Here is a 19469-nt window from a genome sequence, read left to right as displayed (position 1 = left end):
TACTACTTTATCTTTGTAAAGAGCAGCTGATATTTTTTAAAGAATCATATGGATTAGTACCAAACTTAACTGAAAGGGACATCTTTATTCTTAGTGGCTCTGCCCCTCTCTACTCTGTACTGAGCATGAGTTTGTGTTTGCTTATAAATAACACCTTCTGCTTACTCCTGATTTTATAACGAAATAGAGCAATGTTTACTTTATCTGCAATCATGAACATGGAAAGCCATATGTTTTTAACTTACCCTTTGATTTGCTTCTTGTTTCTCAGTTCCTTTGTGTATGGCCAGCTTGATTACAAATACTACGATACCACTTGTCCCAGCCTCATAAAAATCGTTAGAAATGGTGTCTGGTCTGCTATTTCTAATGACACCAGAATGCCTGCTTCTCTTTTGCGCCTGCACTTCCATGACTGTTTTGTCAATGTATACACATGAAATTTTTCTATGCCCTTTCTTAGTGTAACAGCATATTAAGAACATAGCACTAATGCCAGTTAATCTAATTTTCTACTGATCTATGTTTGTAGGGATGCGACGGGTCAATTCTGCTTGATGATACGAGTACATTCACAGGAGAGAAGAATGCATTTCCTAATCGAAATTCAGCCAGAGGATATGAAGTCATTGATGCAATAAAAGCTAATGTGGAGAAAGCTTGCCCATCTACAGTTTCATGTACTGATATATTGACTCTAGCAGCTAGAGAAGCTATTTATCTTGTAAGAATTTTTTTCTTGTCAAAGGCTTTCAGATTCCTTATCTATATAATATACTTTGCCTCTCATCAAATTGTTTGATACGGCTACCCAGTGGCGGAGGCAGGAATTCTATCAAGGGGGTTCAAAAAAAATAATTAAACACGCTAATATTATCCATAAATAAACGGGTCGGGTCATATATGGACGGATTGATTAACAAACAGGTTAACAAAAAAAATCCTTAGTTCAAATAATTTCTTACAATTACAACTCATCTTAAGAAACAAATTTAAAGTACATATCTATAAAATGATAATAAAGTAGCACAATTCAATCAAAAAGTTCTACAAGTTCTTCAATTCCTTTAGAATTCTCTTCGGCTCCTGAAAGTGCAAATGGAGAGCAAGCACAAATTTAACATTAGAAAAAACTAACAAAAAACACAAATCAAAGCGAAAATACTATTTCTTCACAAAAATTCTTTTTGGCATAAAATGACTTCATTACATTACAAAACTACACAACCTTGAAGGGAGGTTAAGAAACCAAACATGTGGATAAACCTATCAAAACATAGTTTTACATTTGAAAATACAACTACATACATTTTTACAATTGTATTCTACGAGGTTTCATATCTTGAAATGTCTTAATAATAACATCATTAGAAATCTTATCAAATACATCTTTTTCTAAATAAGGCACCAAACAACCACTAAAAAAATCATCACTCATTTGACTCCGCAAGTCATTCTTGATAAACTTCATTGCCGAAAAAGCTCTTTCAACGGAGGCAGTGGCAACTGGTAAAAGTAGAGCAAGTTTCACTAAGCGAAATACAAGAGGATAATTTGAATGTTTCTTTGTCTGAACTAATCTTTTGGAAAGATCACAAAGCCCATTTAGATCGGAGAACCTTTCATCAACATCACGAACATCAACAATGTAACTTGCAAGTTGATTCTCAAGAATACTCATATTGGATTCATCAAAGTCATCTGGATATAATTCAGCCATTCTCATTACTTTTCTTATGTCAAAACTTGAAAATGAGTTAATTGGATTCAAGCAAGCAATTCCATGGAGCAAATCGGTAGTCACCTCATCAAAACGGTCATTAAGTTCTTGAAGTTGCCAATCAATGATATTGCAAAACACTTCAACACGATAATGATGTAAGATTGTATAGTTAGCAAGTTTCCGCCGTGATCTTAAAGAGCTAACATATGGCTCCTCAAAGTTAGGTATCAAAACATCATGTTTGATACAAAATGTAGATACCTTGGCAATAAGAGAATCCCATTCATCATCTCTTAAGACTTGCAACCTTCTCTTTGCTACTTCAACAAGTAGCATGGCATTTGCAATATCTTGCTCTTTTTTTTGTAAGCATTTATTAAGCTCATTTGTGATTGCTAAGACATCTCTCATCAAATGCAACATAAACGCAATCTCAAATGTTTGACAAGCTTCAAGATGTCCCATTGCCTTGGCTCTTTCATCCATACTCCTTGCATCAAGAGCAAGTGATTCAAGAACCTCAAGAATAGAGCCAAACATAATAATAAAATTGTTAAAGGATTTATAATGAGATCCCCAACGAGTATCACAAGCTCTTGAAAGACCAAGTTGTTGATTCAAGCCCTACCGGTTGTAAGTTCACCCATATCTAATGCCACTTGAATTGTTGATTTTTGAGAATCTCGTAAATTATCCATACGCTTAAAAGAAGATCCCAATACATTAAAAATATTTGAGATCAATACTACAAGTTTTCCCACTTCAACACACTTTTTAGAGACCCCAACAAGAGTTAGTTGAAGTTGATGAGCAAAGCAATGGATTGAATGAGCCGATTTACTTTCTCGTCTAATCAACATTTTAAGGCCATTGATCTCACCTTGCATATTACTTGCCCCATCGTAACATTGTCCACGCACACTTGATGGACTCAAAGAATGTTGAGCAAGTAAATTAAAAATTGCCTCCTTTAAAGATGAAGCACTAGTATCTTCAACATGAACAATGTCAATAAGTCGCTCCATTACAAATCCCATTCTATCAATATAACGAAATACGATAGCCATTTGCTCCTTGCGTGACACATCAAAGGATTCATCAACTAGTAAAGCAAAGTAGTCACCATTTAATTCGTCAAGAATAGCTTTAACGGTCTCTATCTTACATGCACTCACAATATCTTTTTGAATCATTGGAGAAGTCATTTGATCATTTACAGGAGCATGTTTCAAAACATAATCATGAATTTTATCACATTTTTTTGCATACCATGAGAGAATTTCAAGAAAGTTACCCCTACTAAGTGATGATTTAGATTCATCATGACCTCGAAATGCAAATCCCCGACTTATGAGAAGTCTTACTACATCAATCGACGCACTTAAGCGCATATAATATCCATGCTTGAGTTGATTAGATTGCCTCTCAAATGCAAATTGAATAGACCGCCGTTGTTGTAGTAAATCTTGACATTTCTTTTTTGATTGATTATGTATGCTATTCGATAGACCAATATGTTTGTCAACTCTTAAATCCTATAGTTGAAAATGTCTCCCCTCCTCCTTGATTAGTGTTATGATCTTTAAAAAGATAGCAATACAAACAATAGACTGCATCTTTACTAACACTATACTCCAACCAATCATGATATATATCATCAAACCACTCATGATTAAAACGACGCATTGATCCAAAAATACATGTTTGAGGATACTCTTGCACCGCCAAACGAGGTTGACAATGACCATTCAAAAGGTATGCTCTTCTAATAACATCACGGTGGTTTGGATGATAGTTCAATATTGATGTTCTTTCACCAGGATCAAACTTTAAAGAACTCAAATCAAATTCTTGAGAAGAATCTAACGACACTTCTGAATAATTAGTATTTTCTTTTTGATTAGATTGACTATGACTTTGAGAGTCTAAAGTTGATTTCGGTACTTGTGTAAAATACTTCTTCACTGAATATTGAGACTGAATCGTAATAAAAATTTAGTGAGAACTTACAAAAATTAAATATGCAATAAGGACCAAAACAAATTATAAACAATGAACAAAAGTTTGAATCTCATAAATAAAAGTTAATATCCATTTAAGAAATGTTGAATGTCCATAATAAACATATAAAATCAACAAATAAGGCCAAACAAATAAAATTATAACTTTCATAATCAATGAATAGAATTGAAATTTTTATATGAAAAATAAAAAATTGTTAAGAGAAGTGAATATTTGAGTTCAATTAGCTAAATAAAATAACACATCAATAAATACCATAATCAAAGCATAGAATTCTGAAAAATAACAATTAAAAAAAAAACGAAAAAGAAAACTTACAGAGGTTGCCATCACAAATGGAGCTTGAAAGAGAGAATCTGAGAATGAGATTAAGAGGACCACCACTCCTCCACCAGGGCAGCAAGCAGCAGCAACAGGCTTGGTTTTCAATGTCTCTAAATTTGCAATGGTTGAAAATTTCTCTGTTTTGCTGACTTTCTTTGCTAGGGTAGTTTCCTATTTTGTAATTAGAAAGAATGATTTAGGGCTTTAATTTAGGCTTTGTGGACATGGGCTGATCTGGGCCTTTTTTTGCCCCTTTTGTTCAATAAAAATGGGCTGGCCTATCTTTAACTTTAAAAAAAAAAAAAAAAAAACAGCCTGTAAAATCGCTGAAAATTACAACAAAAAAAAAAGTTGTTGCTTGGACTCGATCCCGCGACCCAATGCTCACTTGAGCGAAATCTTGAACCCCCTCAACCATTGGGCTACTCCTTTGATATATATTCAGGTGGTTCAATTTTAAATATATACATGTACATAAAAAAATCAATCTTATATATATAGTGTAATTTTTTTACCGAGGGGGGTCGGATGACCCCCCTCGAAGCACTGTACATCCGCCCCTGCGGCTACCGTGTAATCGATCTAACTTGTTTTGTCGAATGTTTTCAGACTAGAGGACCCTTTTGGTCATTGTGCTTGGGACGTCGAGATAGTCTTACTGCAAGTCAGAATGCAGCTAATGATCAGCTTCCATCACCTTTCGAGCCCTTAGTAAACATTACTGCGAAATTTGTTTCTAAGGGTCTTGATGTAAAAGATGTTGTGGTGCTTTCAGGTACCTGAACCTAAACCAACATGCCTCCTTTTCTTTTTGTTACTAATTCCTACTAAAAGAGCCTTGTGGTTTCCCTCTCGCACTAATTTCATGTATCATCAGTTAACTTTATCAATTATAACAGTAAAGTCGAAAGTATTTGTCATACGTTGATGCAGGTGCCCACACCCTTGGATTTGCTCAATGTTCCACGTTCAAACGAAGGCTATTTGATTTTGATGGATCAGGCAATCCTGAACCAACACTGGATTCATCATTACTAGGCAGTCTGCGAAGCGTATGCCCCAACCAGAAAGATTCAGATTCCAACTTGGCTCCTCTGGATGCAGTCACAATTAACAGGTTTGACAATGTATATTTCAAGAACCTAATGAACAATTCGGGGCTTCTTGAGTCAGATCAAGCTCTCATGAATGACAATACGACTGCTGCACTGGTGTCAAACTTCAGCAAGTATCCATATCTTTTTTCCAAGGAGTTCGCCGCATCAATGGTAAAGCTGATCAACATAGGTGTGCTAACAGGACAAAATGGAGAAATCAGAAAGAACTGTAGGGTGGTGAATTAGAAAGTTCCAAAATATTGTGAGATAATTAGCTCTGCGAGCTAATAACATATTATCAATGCATGTTTGATGTAGTATAAGAATTCACTGTCACATTTTTATTTTATTTTTATTTGGTACTATGTTATTTGGCGTAGATCCATTAACCAAAGTTTCTTCTTGTCTAATAGTAAAAATGTTAGTTATATATGGCTTCCACAAAGTTTGTCCAATCTATTACCTAAACAATACAAACAAAAAGGCAGCCCGGTACTAAAGCTCCTGCTATGTGTAGGGTCCGAGGAAAGGGCCCCACCACAAGGGCCTATTGTACGCAACCTTACTTCCTGGCCACATGGCAACAACTTACTAGTTACTCCAAGGCTGCCCTAAACAACACAAACAGGACAACTAAAATAGCTTGAAATTAAAACTGGTCGAGTTGGAAACCTGGAATGCAGATATGGGCAAATGTGCAACTTTTGTAGAGACAACAAAAAATAACACAAGACATGAAAATTAACTAACCAGATACAAGAAGGGCAGCAGACACTTTTCGGTGTCTTTGATAAATTGTTAAAGAATACATAAACAGAGCTATCCTGTACCAAGAGAGAACTTTTATTTGCTCCAATAAGAATTTTGGTGAAACAGGATTAAGAACAACGAATTTCTTATGATAAGCAGATTTATTTTGCATGCTCATTATTCCTATAAAGTATCGGGCTAATAATGTATACGATACTTGAATTTAATTCTCATCCTTCAACGACAAAGGGTGTGTTTGGTATGAAGGAAAATGTTTTCCTGAAAAACAAGTTGATTTTTGACTTATTTTCTCATGTTTGGTTCGTGAGTAAAAAATATTTTCCGAAAAAGATTTTTAGTGTTTGATTTATGAATGAAAAAATATTTTTGAGAAATGTCTTTTATTTTTACTAGAGTAGAAAATAATTTTTGAAATTGAAAATATTTTTTAAAAACAAACTTAAATTTTTTTTGGGGCGTGGGGGGTGGTAGGGGATGGGTGAGGAGAGGGGGTCGAGGGTAGGGGTGAAAAATTGAAATTTTGTAGTTGAAAATATTTTTTTAAAACAAACTTAAATTTTTTTTCAACAAAAAAGTTGTAATTTGAAATTGGTGGAAAGTTTTGAAAAATGTTTTCCTTAATTTTTTAAGGGAAGTAATTTTCCTTGAATTTGAGGAAAATGAGTTGATTTGGAAAACATTTTGCCAAAACATTTAACCCAACCAAACATGAGAAAATTGAAAAACATTTTCCGAAAAATATTTTCCTTCATACCAAACACACCCAAAAGAGGATAATAAACGCATTGGTCAGGCACGAATACTAGTTACAAATAATGGCACCTCACTTGAGTTAATCTCCTTTGTCCCCTTTTTAGCACAACGACTTTTACGCAAAAGATTTTGATCAGTTATTGCAGTTCAATTTTAAGTTCATTCTATCCAAGAGCTTAAAAAAAATTGCGATGTTAATAGACTTTTATTGAGTTTTTGGCTAAAATCATTTCTTAACTATGACTCAAATTTAATATACATCCTTATATTATCTAAGTGAACAAAAAACATCCTTATACTATCCAAAAAATAACAAGAATCATCCTTCAGTCTATTTTTGTTAAGAAACTGATTGAACCAATAATTTTATTTATTTTTTAATTTGGTCATGTTTTAGCCACGACGAGAAGATCAAAGTTACCTAAAAAGAATAAGGATATAGATAGGAAATTAATCTTTCATTCTCAAAATTTAAATTTTGTGTGTTGTTAGTTTATATGTTTTTTGCATCATCAAATAAATTGACTTGAACAATACATAAGTCTTGAAATATTTATACAGTAAGTTCCGATGGTTAGAAAGATTATGTAAAAAAATCATTCTAAAAATACTACGCCAACTATTTAGAGATTTTCTTTAATAAAATATTTAGTACGTATGTACGTTATATACAATGCAATTCATATTTTATACAATGTACATAAATATTGGAAATTTAGTGAAATTACGTAGGCATTTAGTTATGAAATAAAAAAAATAATTACTTTATTTGAAATTTTTGAAATTGGAGTTGTATTTGGCCATACTTTTTACAAAGATTATTTAGAATTTAAAAATATTTTGTCTGAATATGATTTAAACCCTCAAGTTCTAAAATTTAGAAAAATCGCCCAACTTGACTAGCTTAACCCATGTGTACATATATTTATTTGACTTGACACATTTTTTTTGTTGGTCGCGTGAATTTCTTAAAAAAAATAGATATAAGGATGAATCTTGCAGTTTTTTGAATAATGCAATGATATTTTTTGTTCACTTATATAACACAAAAATATACTTTAGGTTAAGTCATACTTCATGATAATTTTAGCCAAAAACTCAATTCTATGTCCCAAATTAATATTTATTTCGTATTAATTTAAAATGTTGTCGGCTCCGAAAAGAAGAAAAAGGGAAATCCTTCTCAGAGGGAGTAAATTATTTTACACATGAAAAATGAAATATTTTATTAGATAGTGTCAGATAACATCCCTTATTAAATGTTGTTTCTATTGTTGTCGCTGTGGACTGGTGGAGCTAAGTGCAGTTTTTTCTTTCTTTCTTTCTATTTCCCGTGAATTAAGGAAATGTTTTGTACTATGAAAAATACCTTAATTAAAAATATTTGAAAAAACAAGCAAGTTTCTTATTTGTTTTTTATAATATATTGATAAATAAATAAAAATATTTATACAAATCTAACATTTATGGTGAGAATTAGATAATCCAGAAGATAATAAAGTTTAAATATCATTTATGGAAAAAAATTCCTATTTATATAGAAAAATTATTTTTCTTATTTTTATGATATTTATTTTCCAAATCTTTTTCATAATTTTGAAATTCAATTTTTTAACATTAGCGCAAACAAATAAAAATTTGCAAAAATAATTCTTCTCAACAAGTATATTTTTCGCATAGGATGCGAAATTTTATTCAGCGACAGAATACAACAAAAAGCAGACTATATTTGGCGCTATTGTACTGACAAAGGGACAGCTGTCATCACAGAAGGAAACTGGGCTTAGTAGGTCGTAGTGGGCCCATGGGCTTGTTTCAGCCCATAACTGTCCAAAATGATCCTCCACACTCTACCAGTCCACAGATATTGACAGAAACAGGAAAATCGCATGCTGTCCACCGCGTACTGTAGCATAAACTGCTCCTTCAAAAACTCAAAGGGTTTCCGTTTTTTCCATTGAAGCGTTTTTCGAGTCTAAGAGAAAATGGCGAATCCGAGATGCTATTTGGACATAAGCCTTGGTGGAGAGCTTGAAGGAAGAATGGTGATTGAGCTTTACAAAGACATTGTTCCTAAAACCGTTGAAAATTTCAGGGCTCTTTGTACTGGTGAGAAAGGCATTGGCCCTAACACCGGTGTTCCCCTCCATTTCAAGGTTTTTATTCCGTTTTCTCTATTTGTCTACGCGTAAATAGTTTCTGCGTCCTTTAATATGTTTGTGCATTTGTGTTTTTTCTCTTCAACACATGAATAGTTGAGTTTTTGAATGAAATAGACCTAGTTGAGGAATGTATATGGTCAGATAGATGATTCATGAAGTCAAATCCCAACTAGTTAGGAATTGAGGCTTATTTGTAGACTTTGTAGTAGTTTTTGGCTGTATATTAGTTCCCACCTTTTCAGTTTTTGGGTGTATTGAATGCATGTGATCCTATTGTACGAGTTGATGTTTGTTAAGACTTCAATACTATTTTACTTGAAAATAGCAGTATGATTCACTCTGTTTGATGTTTACGAATCATGTCATAAACTCTGATCTTCTTGTGCCAGTAGGGGTGGAATGTTTTTGCTGTTCTTTTGTTTCTTCGCGTTATTTTACAGTTGAACAGGGAAGTAGTATATGTGAATTTACTTTTAATCTTAGGAAAGAATAAAGGAGAATCGGGCTCTTCTCTCAAATTTCATGAAAGTAAGTCGGGTTGCACATATGGAAACGGTTCTCTCCTTGGGCGGGGAATGAATCATCGTCCTTCAATTCAGTTTGGTTATATGATATGATATTCTGGAATACACAAACACTCTAATGCCAATGATGATATAATAAGGGAGAATGAGGAGTGATTGCTTAGAATAATACTACAGTTCCAACACAGCATGAATTTTGGGTGTATGTTCTGGAATTATCTGAACCTCTAAAGCAACTGTCTCTGTTACTTCATGCTCTATCCTATCTAAATCTATTTTTTTAGTGACCCAAATAAATTGATTCTCTGTATGTGACTGTCCATTTTTACCTTTCCCTTTAGCTTTTTGTTCCATTCATTATAATATTGTTTGCTTCTTATGCAGGGTTCTTGCTTTCATCATGTCATCAGAGGCTTTATGTTACAAGGCGGGGACATTTCTGCTGGAAACGGCAGTGGTGGGGAATCAATTTATGGCTTGACATTTGAAGATGAAAATTTTAAACTCAAACATGAAAGAAAAGGGATGCTTTCTATGGCTAATTCTGGTCCAAATACAAATGGGTCTCAATTTTTCATCACCGCTTCTCAAACACATGTTCTAGATGGAAAGAATGTTGTATTTGGACGAGTAATCAGGGGTTTGGGGATGATTCGTGTAATTGAACATATTAAAACAAGTGAAAATGGTTTTCCTGATCTTCCTGTGATAATAGAGGACTGTGGAGAAATTCCAGAGGGTGCAGATGATGGCACAACTAACTTCTTTAAAGATGGTGATACTTACCCTGATTGGCCAATAGACCTTGACGTGAAACCAGACGAGGTTGCTTGGTGGATAAATGTTGTTGACTGTATCAAAGCCTTTGGCAATGAACATTTCAAGGTACTAGATTAATGGATATTTCCTGTTTGTTTCAAGTATACCTTGTGTTGTTGTATAAGTTCACACATATATGTTTCCAAAAGTAAGCTTGGATTGATAGCTTGTTCTTTACATAAAATAAGATCTACTGCAAAAAATAACTAAATAAATAAAATGAAAGAGAGTGAGAGCAAACAATGTAACACCATTTCTTCTCCACTTTTCTGTTGTTTTTCATCCGTGGGCTTAGACTTAGTTGCACATTTTATCTATTTCAAAATGTGATTGTATATCATCTTCGTATTTGTCATGGGCAGAAGGAAGACTATAAGATGGCTATCAGAAAGTACAGGAAGGCTGTTCGTTATACCGACTTATGCTGGGAAAAGGAAGACATTGATGAAGGTGAATTTTCTAATTGCAGCTTTAAATGACTATCTGATTTGCTTTCTCATAACTAGGACATCTGTCTGAAGGAATTATTTGCCTCATTATACAGTAAAAAGCGAGTATTTGAGGAAGACAAAGTCCCAGATACTTGCAAATAGTTCTGTAAGTTCTCCTAAATTCTCTTGCAACCATTTGGTTTTACGTAATGATTTTCTTTCTGTTAGAATATTGTAGGCCTTAGTAGGACTTTCAGTTACATAATATAAGAACTAGTCCCTTTCCTGAGCTTTATGGTGAGAACATATCCTGAGGATGTAATAACTTTCCTGAAGAAATCAGCTTTGTTAATGTTTCTTCCATATAAATAAATACTAATAAATAACCTTGTTTTAGTCTATACATTTTCGCCATCAATGTCTATATACATTGAAGCTAAGTTACTCGGACACCGAAAAATCGGTGCCGCACATAAGGGTTTGGGATCTGTGTCGGATCCGGTCAAACGAGATTGGGTGTGTTGACCAACAATTTAGAGAAGAAATTGAAATTTTGATATCTCAAAGTAAAGATTTGAATAGATCGGACTATATAGTGATTCATACTAGTCCTTTGAAGGTTTTTTCTTGATAAATTAGAGTAATATACTGTCGAGGAGTTTCTAGAATCTTCGCATGGTATCAAAGCTCTTGTGCTAAGCACACATTGGTGTATGAATTTGTGAGAGAGAAGGGATGCAGTGCCGTTTTGGAACTGAACTAGGGTTTTGTTTCACTGGCTGCTTTGTTCTATACGTGAATGGAGAAGAGGGGAACGTGGGGTTTGGAGAAATAGGGTGTGAGCTGGGTCGGTCATGGTTTTGGGCCAGATTTGGTTTTGAATGTTGGGCTAAATTTGGTTATATATTTGGACATGGATAATGGTCCATAACATGAGTGAGACCAAGTCCCTGGAGTCTTCTTTCAAAAATAAAATCAAAAGTAGAGTATTATTTAAATGAAATAATTTCGACTTAAAATAGAGTATTATTGAATCAAAGTTAAACCAGGTCCCTTCGACGGTACATTATAAGTTTCCACAATGTCTCATATTTATGTATATTTTTAGATTTTTAGTTTTTTTTTGCCGTGTCCCCGCACCCGTACCGTATCTAGATCCATATCCCCGAATCTTAAAAATCAGATCATGAAGGATCCGACATGCGGATCCGCACCCGTGTCAGACACCCGAGTCCGAGCAACTTAGCATTGAAGAGCATTTAATTATTTCCATAAGTTAGATATTTTTGAAATGCCTTCAACTTTTTTTTTTCTTTATGTGATGACTTGGAACTTCTTCATTGTTCATTTTAAGTACTATGGAATTTTTACTCATTGATTTTCTAATTACTGTGGATATTCAGACTGATCACATATACATATTTAGACTTTGTTCTTGATTCTGGACTATGTAGCATTTCCTTTTCTTTTGCTCCGCAAAATAATCTTAACATTCTTGTTCAGGCCTGTAAACTGAAGTTAGGAGATCTAACTGGAGCATTGATAGATGCTAATGATGCAATTTATGATGGAGAAGACAATGTCAAAGCTTTTTACCGCCAAGGCCAGGTTGGTGTGTTGAGCTATAATATAGTTCAAGTGGTTAGATTTCCTGAACAAAAGAAAGCCTGACTTGATTTGTTGAAGGGCAGTGAACAGTGAATAGCATATAGAATGATCTACTGCACAACCACAATATTATGATAAAAAGCACCTGTAACATCATTCTCCTCAGTGTTCTTGGTCTTAGAAGTCTGAGGGTAAAGAATAACTTACAATGTACTTTCCAATCTTCATCTTCCATAACTTACAAGCGTTTGGTCATAGCAATATATCTCTTATATTCTTCGAATCCCAAAGGAGGCCAAAAGACTAGATAATTTTTTCCCATCTGTCCAAGCCTTGATAGATAGAGTTACCCGGTACTTGCCTTGGTGGGAGGCAGTTGGTATCCTATTGAATTAGTCAAGGTGTGCGCTAGCGGGCCGGACACGACGGTTCTAAAATATTTACTTGATGGTGTAGGATTACTGATTCATTTATACCTTATTGTCTTCATACTTCACTATACGGGGTATTATACATATCCAAAACATTGAACCATCGTTTTCTCTATTTCAGGTATATATGGCAATGAATGCTATAGATGCAGCGGCTGAAAGTTTTAAGAAGGCCCTGCAGTTAGAGCCAAACAATGGTTAGTGACCTACAATTTCATCTTTGACATTTTAAGGAAAGAAACTCTGGCAAATGTTGAAGTATAAAGAGTATATTTTTCTTCATTGATTAATGCATGTGCTGCCGTTCCTTTTTAACCTTTTTCTGCATTATTTCCTGGCTACCTGTATACAAGTTGTATTAGATGATTCTCTTGGAGCGAAACAAGGTTGCTGTCTTTAGCTGTGAATCTCAGGCTTGGTAACTTGGATATCCAAACTTGCATATAGAAGTCCTTTTCATCCAGCAATGGAACTTTTAATCCATAAAAGGAGAAGTAGCAGTTGAAAAAGCGTGTTCATTATGTTTTGCCTAAACTGATTATATAAAAGACTCAGAGATACTCATAGAGTTTTCACTGGAATTTCCGATTTGTACCCAAAGTGTGGTACACTTCGCACCAACCCAAACTCCCTACCCTCATAAAAAGTTCACATTAAACTCTGTTTGACTGGTTATATTTTGTACGAATAAAGGAAATAATATTATTCACCTCTAGTCTTGAGTATCAGCCCTGGGAACTTTTTCTTACATTTTACTTTCAGGGGGGATAAAGAAGGAGCTGGCTGCTGCAATGAAGAAGGTTAGTCATTATCAAATCAAAAAATTTGATCCAACATCTTCACTTCCTTTTGCAATTTCAAGTATATGAACATAATACATGTTTTCTAATTTTCCTTCTCAAAAAATACACGTTCTGTAGTTTCAAAAACTACATGTTCTCTAATTTGTTAACAATTATGACAGATTGCTTATAAACTAGAGCAGGAGAAGAAGGGTTATGCTAAAATGTTTCAGTAAAATTTCCAGTGGTATGCTGAACTCTTCTTCAAATTTCAACCTGCAATCATATTTTTTCATTATCCAAAATTTATGATGCTCTGAGATATCAAATGCTGGCTGTTACTAATACTTGTTAGTTGAAACTTTTGGCACAGTCACAATAGAAGTATAGTGGTTCAGGTTAACTTTTGGGCCTCAAAACAGCTAGAATCAGGTATTTTGCGCCCACGTCATCTTCTTTCTCTCTATTTTAGCCTGTCAGATCAATCTGTTATGTCTTATCTTGTAGGAGCAATAGAAACCTTGGTAGTTTGGTACATCAATTTCTTGTATATACTTCCATCTCATTGATCTTTTTTTTCCTTTCTACATTTTGAGTTCTTGCAGGATTTGCTTCTCATGGAGTACAAAAACGAAGGGTTTGTTCTCAACTTCTCATAGAGTACAAAAACTAACCGTGGTTATCAAAGTTTGAGCCGATTTCTGACTTGACTTTTAATTCTGCTTTGTGGGCATTCTTCTGTTGAATACAAAATATATAGCACTGAATATACCTCAACGTGTTTTGTACAGAAAGTGAAAGGGAACTTAATGCAGGATAAAGTATCCTTCCATTTTATAATATAATGATATGGATGCCCCAAACTTGGTTATCTGTGGCTTCTGCAAAGTCCTTTGTCTCAGCTTACTTCAATATTTTTAACCTCTTGATGTGCAATATTTTTAGTACAAAGTCAGTTTCCTGGATTCGTTTTTATCTTCCCGTGGACTTACTAGCAGCTGCAATTCAATTGTGCTGTTTTGCATGAATCCATTCGTGCACTAGGCTCCTGTGATGTGCGAGCCAGAGCAGATTTGAGTACATGACACCTTAATGAAACAACAGTTGATAGGTGTTTATGAGAAAAAAACAGAACAATTACATAAATTTTATTTTCCTCTTGGGATATTTATTCTCATAGTACAACATGGTCTACTATTTAGGCGCTTAACTATTGAAGGTAAAAGAATACAAACTAATCTTCTAATCGTCCAACAAATTGTGTGAAAAATTCTACAAGTATTTCCTTAGTTTATTCGGAGCTTCCTTTCCTCTGAAAGCAACTGAGCAAAGCGGACTATAGCAGCTTCGTTGGTGCCTTCCCCAACAACTGGTTCGTATCGGCCTGTTTCTAAGTTGACCCTTGAAATTGGCTTCTTCAATAGATCATTACCAATTTGTACTAGTGTCTCCATGTTTTCTGTTGTTGCAATATCCATAGATGCAGCCTCCCCTGTCAAATTGTCATCCTGTACCAATCAAACCAGAAAAGCGTTAGCTGATTTATTTTCATCATGTATTTTGAAAATACTAAGAAAAGTTGGGTCATTTTTACCTGAATTCTGATGTAGTTCTTCTCACTACCAAGGGTCTGAAACATGGTGGAAACATGTATGTCTACCATATCAGCACTTGCATCACCATAGATATCTATCAAAGGAGTGGCACCATTGTTGTACACCCAACCTAACATCCCCCATCTGGAAGCCACTGTAGCATTATACTTCTCTTCCTGCTTGCCTATACCCGTGCCCAACGACAGAACCAACATTTTCTTGCAGTCCATATTCTTCATACCCTCGTATTGAAAGTTGCCCGTCATGATTTGTTTTGAAACGTATGTTATTGCCATTAAGGTCTAAGATAAGAGTCAAGAAAAAATGTGTCAATATTGATATTTCAAAAGAATAAGATATAAAATTTTAACTTTTGTGGCTACTCACTGGATTATTTGCAGCTACACCTCCATCGACAAGATCAAACGTACGTGTTTTCCCTTGAGCATCCTTAGTCTCAAAACTGTGCACTGGGAAATATGTGGGTGCGGCCGAGGTACTAAGGCAAACGTCTGATAATTGAGCATTCTTTGAGATATTTGCTTTTGCCTGTAGACAAATTAATTTGAATAACTATATAGTATAGAAAGAAAATATATGAAGATAAAGAATGTTGTTAGGATAGAAATTTACATCAGCAGTACTGAAGATAATTGGTTGAAGACGTTTGATATCAAAAGTAGGTATGACTGTATTAGTCAGCGTTTGCTTCATTGTAATATTGCCTAATATTGAATTAATAATTGTTCTCAAGTATATGCCATCATACTTTGGTCCTCCAAACAAATTTGTGACCCTTCTCACAAAGCTGTTACGCCTGAATCATACATAATTAAACACTTGCCTTCAGTATTAAAGCATAAAATTAGAAAGAAAAAACAAACTCTTTGAGTAATTAATTCACTGTTGTTAACCTGCTTTGAGGAAAAATTTGAGGGCCATGTTGCATGTAGAAATTGGAAATGTCTTTTGCTTGATATAAAGGACGATTATCCTTGTTAGGAGCAGTAAGCATAGTTGTTACTAATCCACCTGTGCTTGTTCCTGCTACTACATCGAAGTAATCTGCAAGTCTTGCATTTGGTCCATCAAGTTCCTACACAAATAAATTCATCATAAGGATATGAGAAGAAAGTCGTCATCTACTAGTATTTCTTATGTTTCAGTTTATAAGACACATTTTCCTTTTTAATTGGACAGTTAGAAATATCAAAACATGCTTAAAATAATAAGTTCCTAGCATATTTGAACATCTTTCTTTTTTCTTGTACGGATCAGTGTACAGTGAAATACTGTCATATGAAATAAAACGTATGATGTATATAATATGTAGCATAGGTATACCTGAAGTTTGGATTCAAGGAAGGCAAGAAGGGTGCCAGGAATAACGCCTCTAATACCACCTCCATCGATACTCAAAATAGTTACCATCTTTCCTTTGGTAGCGGCAGAAACCATTAATGGAGCTTGCAAAACTTGAAGGGTCACAAAAAGAGTCATTGCTGCAGCTATAAGAACCATCCTCCCCATGTTGAGTTATTACCTAACAAAAAAAGTTTATGTTTTGATATTTGAAAGAGAGAGTGAGAGAAAGGTGTATTGTTATGTTAAAAGAAAGTTAAAACTTAGTGATTCGGAGGCTAGTATTTATACTACTAATATTAGCCCATTGCCAATCTTGGCTGCTTAATAGTGCTAGGTGACTTTATCAAAGTCTTTTTCTCTTGTCCTTACTTTGAATGACTACTTTTTTGAGGAAATTTTAATTACTTTCACATGTTATTTTAATCTTTCCGTGTTGGCATTATCGTTATGACTAATATGAGTCTTTATGTACCTTTTATCTCTTGTATTTGGACTTTTTTGGGGAATTTCAAACGTTAAATTCATCCTCGTTTATGTTGTTATATTTATTTTAATTTACGATCACATTGTTTTTATTATAAAAATTAATTAAAAAGAATAGATGTATGATATGTACATGTGTTAGTATATATACTTTTAGCACTTAATTATATGGTTAACTATTGTATATTTTTATTATTATAATAAAGAGAAGCTCTTAATTATTGTTAGTTGAGTTAGTTTAATGTAAATAAATAAAATAAACGAAACACGTGGTCGCTCGTGAATTCAATATTTTTACTGCCTATTTATTGCAAGTACTTATATTGGGAGAGTACTATTTGAAGTGGTAAGGACGAATTTTGTCGGTAAACGAATCTATTTTGGGAAGTTAGTGGGAGTTTACCTATAATCCCACTTCTACTTTTCTTTGTTCTGAATTGGACTTCACATATACATCCCACTAATTACATATTTTCACTTTGTGAATCTTCAGCGTATTTTAATACTTACAATATAATTACAACGTGGTTATATTCATCTTAAAATATAGAGCCTGGTCATTCATGAGATATATATATATATATATAATAATAATAATAATAAAAGTTTGACTCCATTAACTTTCGTCGTAGTGGTACAACGTAACAACCCAATGGTCTAACTTTTTGCTCACTCAACGCGTCAAACAAGAAAATGGGAAAAAATGGGACCAGAAAGTTCTAGCCCCCAAGTTTGATTTTTACACCAGATCTAAAAAGTAAAAATTTCTCCGTGTGAAAACGAAGGAATTGGCCACTTCAAAAATGATGAAGTGAAAACTCGTTTTTGATAATGAATGACGATGAAATTTAATTACATGTCATTATTTTATTTAAAATTTTAAATTGTTTAAAAATATATTTTTTATTATTTAATTTAGACTCAACATAAAGATCCAATAATTTTCGTTATGAAATCAGAGATCACACCAACTACTAGATCGTACTCTTTGACTGATTATTAATTGAGAAAATGTTGGACTGTTTATTCATTTAATATTTAGACCCATAAATATAGTCAAGTCCTCAATTAGATAAGTGTGGACATATCCAAATGATTAAACGTAGCCATCGGCCACTTGATACCAACTTGGACAATTATAGCTGATTGATAATCCAATTAATCATCGAACGAAGCTATCGACGCTTTTTTTTTTTTTTTTTTTCTGTTCTCATTTTGTTTGTTCATATTCCTTGCACAAACAAGAAAAAAGTGTCTACATGTACAATGTTTCGATTCTAACTTAATTGAAAGTGCTTAATTTTAAGACAATTGTAACTTCAGGATGCATGTGATTCTGAAATTCGAATTTCACAATCCAATTTTTTTGGATGTCTATGATAAGCTTTCATATTTGTCATATCTCAATTATATGATTCAGAGAATTAAGATAGTTTGAGCTGAAAAAACTAAATTTCAGAACACTAAAAATGAAAATCATAAAGTTTGAATTAAAAAAAAAAGGAACTTAAAAATACAATTGGCCTAAAAATTAAAGAAAAAACTACATAATTAGACATACTTAACTACCATATATACATATATTATCTATAGTTTAAAAATATTACTCTTAATACCACTTTTTAATAATTATACCATATATTTTAAAAAGTTAAATCAGATATGATATTGAATAATTATCTTATAATTTAAACTCCTTAATAGAAGGTACATTAACAATTAACCTCCCTCAATCTCCTTCACCAACTATATATCTCTCCCCCCCCCCCCCCCTCAACCCCACGTCCTCTGCCATTTTTTCTCTCTTCCTTCGTCCTCCTCATAATATCTAACAAAAACGATTTTGGTTCATATTTGAATCCTAGGCGTATCTACATGTCATATGCACATGTCATTCTTCCATATGTCTGATGTTTGTGTATCCAAATGTCTTATGTATCTTCCTTTCATCTATATATCTACCGTTCTTCTCCTTATTCTATGTATTTTGTTTATTTATTAAATGTATATGTATTTTCTATTAATATATATGAGTTGTAGAGTTCATATTGCTCTAAAGTTTGATTTAATAAACTTTTACAAATTAGGTTTTACATTGTTTGCTAGCTTTTGTTGTTTCTCAAATTTTAATGAATGACCATTCATAAAACAGGTCGAAAATAGATCTAAGTTTAAGAACGATCCTTTAAAATTGTTGAATACATGTATCTCACCTTTAATTCAAATTAATAGCACGTATCTCGATTTTTAATACTGTTGGATACACATATCTCACTTTTAATGATACATGTACTCGCGGTCATGATTTGTTCCTAAAATTTGTGTGTTTCAGTTGCATTTTATATTTAGATCCACATAATCACATGTATATACTTACTATGTATTTGAGATACATGTTTTTGAATATAATGTATGAAATTGATACTTGATACATCAAATTAATACTAGATACGTGAAATTAAAACTAAATCATATAAATAGATACATGAAATTAATAGTTGACACATATAACAAATACACTAAATTAATACTAGATACTTCTATGATACATATGAATGTACTTGTATAATACTCATGTA

At 33.5% G+C, this 19469-nt stretch overlaps 3 protein-coding genes and 1 long non-coding RNA gene across 4 annotated transcripts; 3 read left to right on the top strand and 1 right to left on the bottom strand.

Annotated features, from left to right (window-relative positions):
- The first annotated feature begins 188 nt into the window (after nucleotides 1-188).
- LOC125810801 (peroxidase 10-like) lies at nucleotides 189-5412 on the top strand. Its single transcript, XM_049490290.1, has 4 exons — nucleotides 189-428; nucleotides 533-724; nucleotides 4679-4844; nucleotides 5003-5412. Exons 1-4 carry the CDS (start codon nucleotides 192-194, stop codon nucleotides 5410-5412), a joined length of 1005 nt encoding a protein of 334 aa, XP_049346247.1. The 5' UTR covers nucleotides 189-191.
- Nucleotides 5413-8475: 3063 nt separating this feature from the next.
- LOC125810796 (peptidyl-prolyl cis-trans isomerase CYP40-like) lies at nucleotides 8476-13694 on the top strand. Its single transcript, XM_049490286.1, has 8 exons — nucleotides 8476-8846; nucleotides 9761-10261; nucleotides 10558-10645; nucleotides 10740-10792; nucleotides 12130-12234; nucleotides 12787-12862; nucleotides 13428-13465; nucleotides 13630-13694. The coding sequence occupies exons 1-8, from the start codon at nucleotides 8676-8678 to the stop codon at nucleotides 13681-13683; spliced, it is 1086 nt and encodes a 361-aa protein (XP_049346243.1). The 5' UTR covers nucleotides 8476-8675; the 3' UTR covers nucleotides 13684-13694.
- Nucleotides 13695-13809: 115 nt separating this feature from the next.
- Nucleotides 13810-14383, top strand: LOC125810822 (uncharacterized). The gene is made up of 2 exons (XR_007441886.1): nucleotides 13810-13879; nucleotides 14053-14383. It is a non-coding gene; the product is annotated as an uncharacterized LOC125810822 (long non-coding RNA).
- A 166-nt stretch (nucleotides 14384-14549) lies between these two features.
- Nucleotides 14550-16722, bottom strand: LOC125810789 (patatin-like protein 3). The gene is made up of 6 exons (XM_049490277.1): nucleotides 16387-16722; nucleotides 15957-16138; nucleotides 15676-15859; nucleotides 15430-15591; nucleotides 15042-15344; nucleotides 14550-14955 (listed from the first exon to the last, which is right to left on the bottom strand). The coding sequence occupies exons 1-6, from the start codon at nucleotides 16570-16572 to the stop codon at nucleotides 14734-14736; spliced, it is 1239 nt and encodes a 412-aa protein (XP_049346234.1). The 5' UTR covers nucleotides 16573-16722; the 3' UTR covers nucleotides 14550-14733.
- Between the last annotated feature and the right edge of the window lie 2747 nt (nucleotides 16723-19469).

Source organism: Solanum verrucosum, unplaced genomic scaffold (genome assembly GCF_900185275.1).
Source record: "Solanum verrucosum unplaced genomic scaffold, falcon-dt-bn FXZP01000032.1, whole genome shotgun sequence".
Classification (NCBI taxonomy): Eukaryota; Viridiplantae; Streptophyta; class Magnoliopsida; order Solanales; family Solanaceae; genus Solanum; species Solanum verrucosum.
This window is presented reverse-complemented; position numbering and strand designations above follow the sequence as displayed.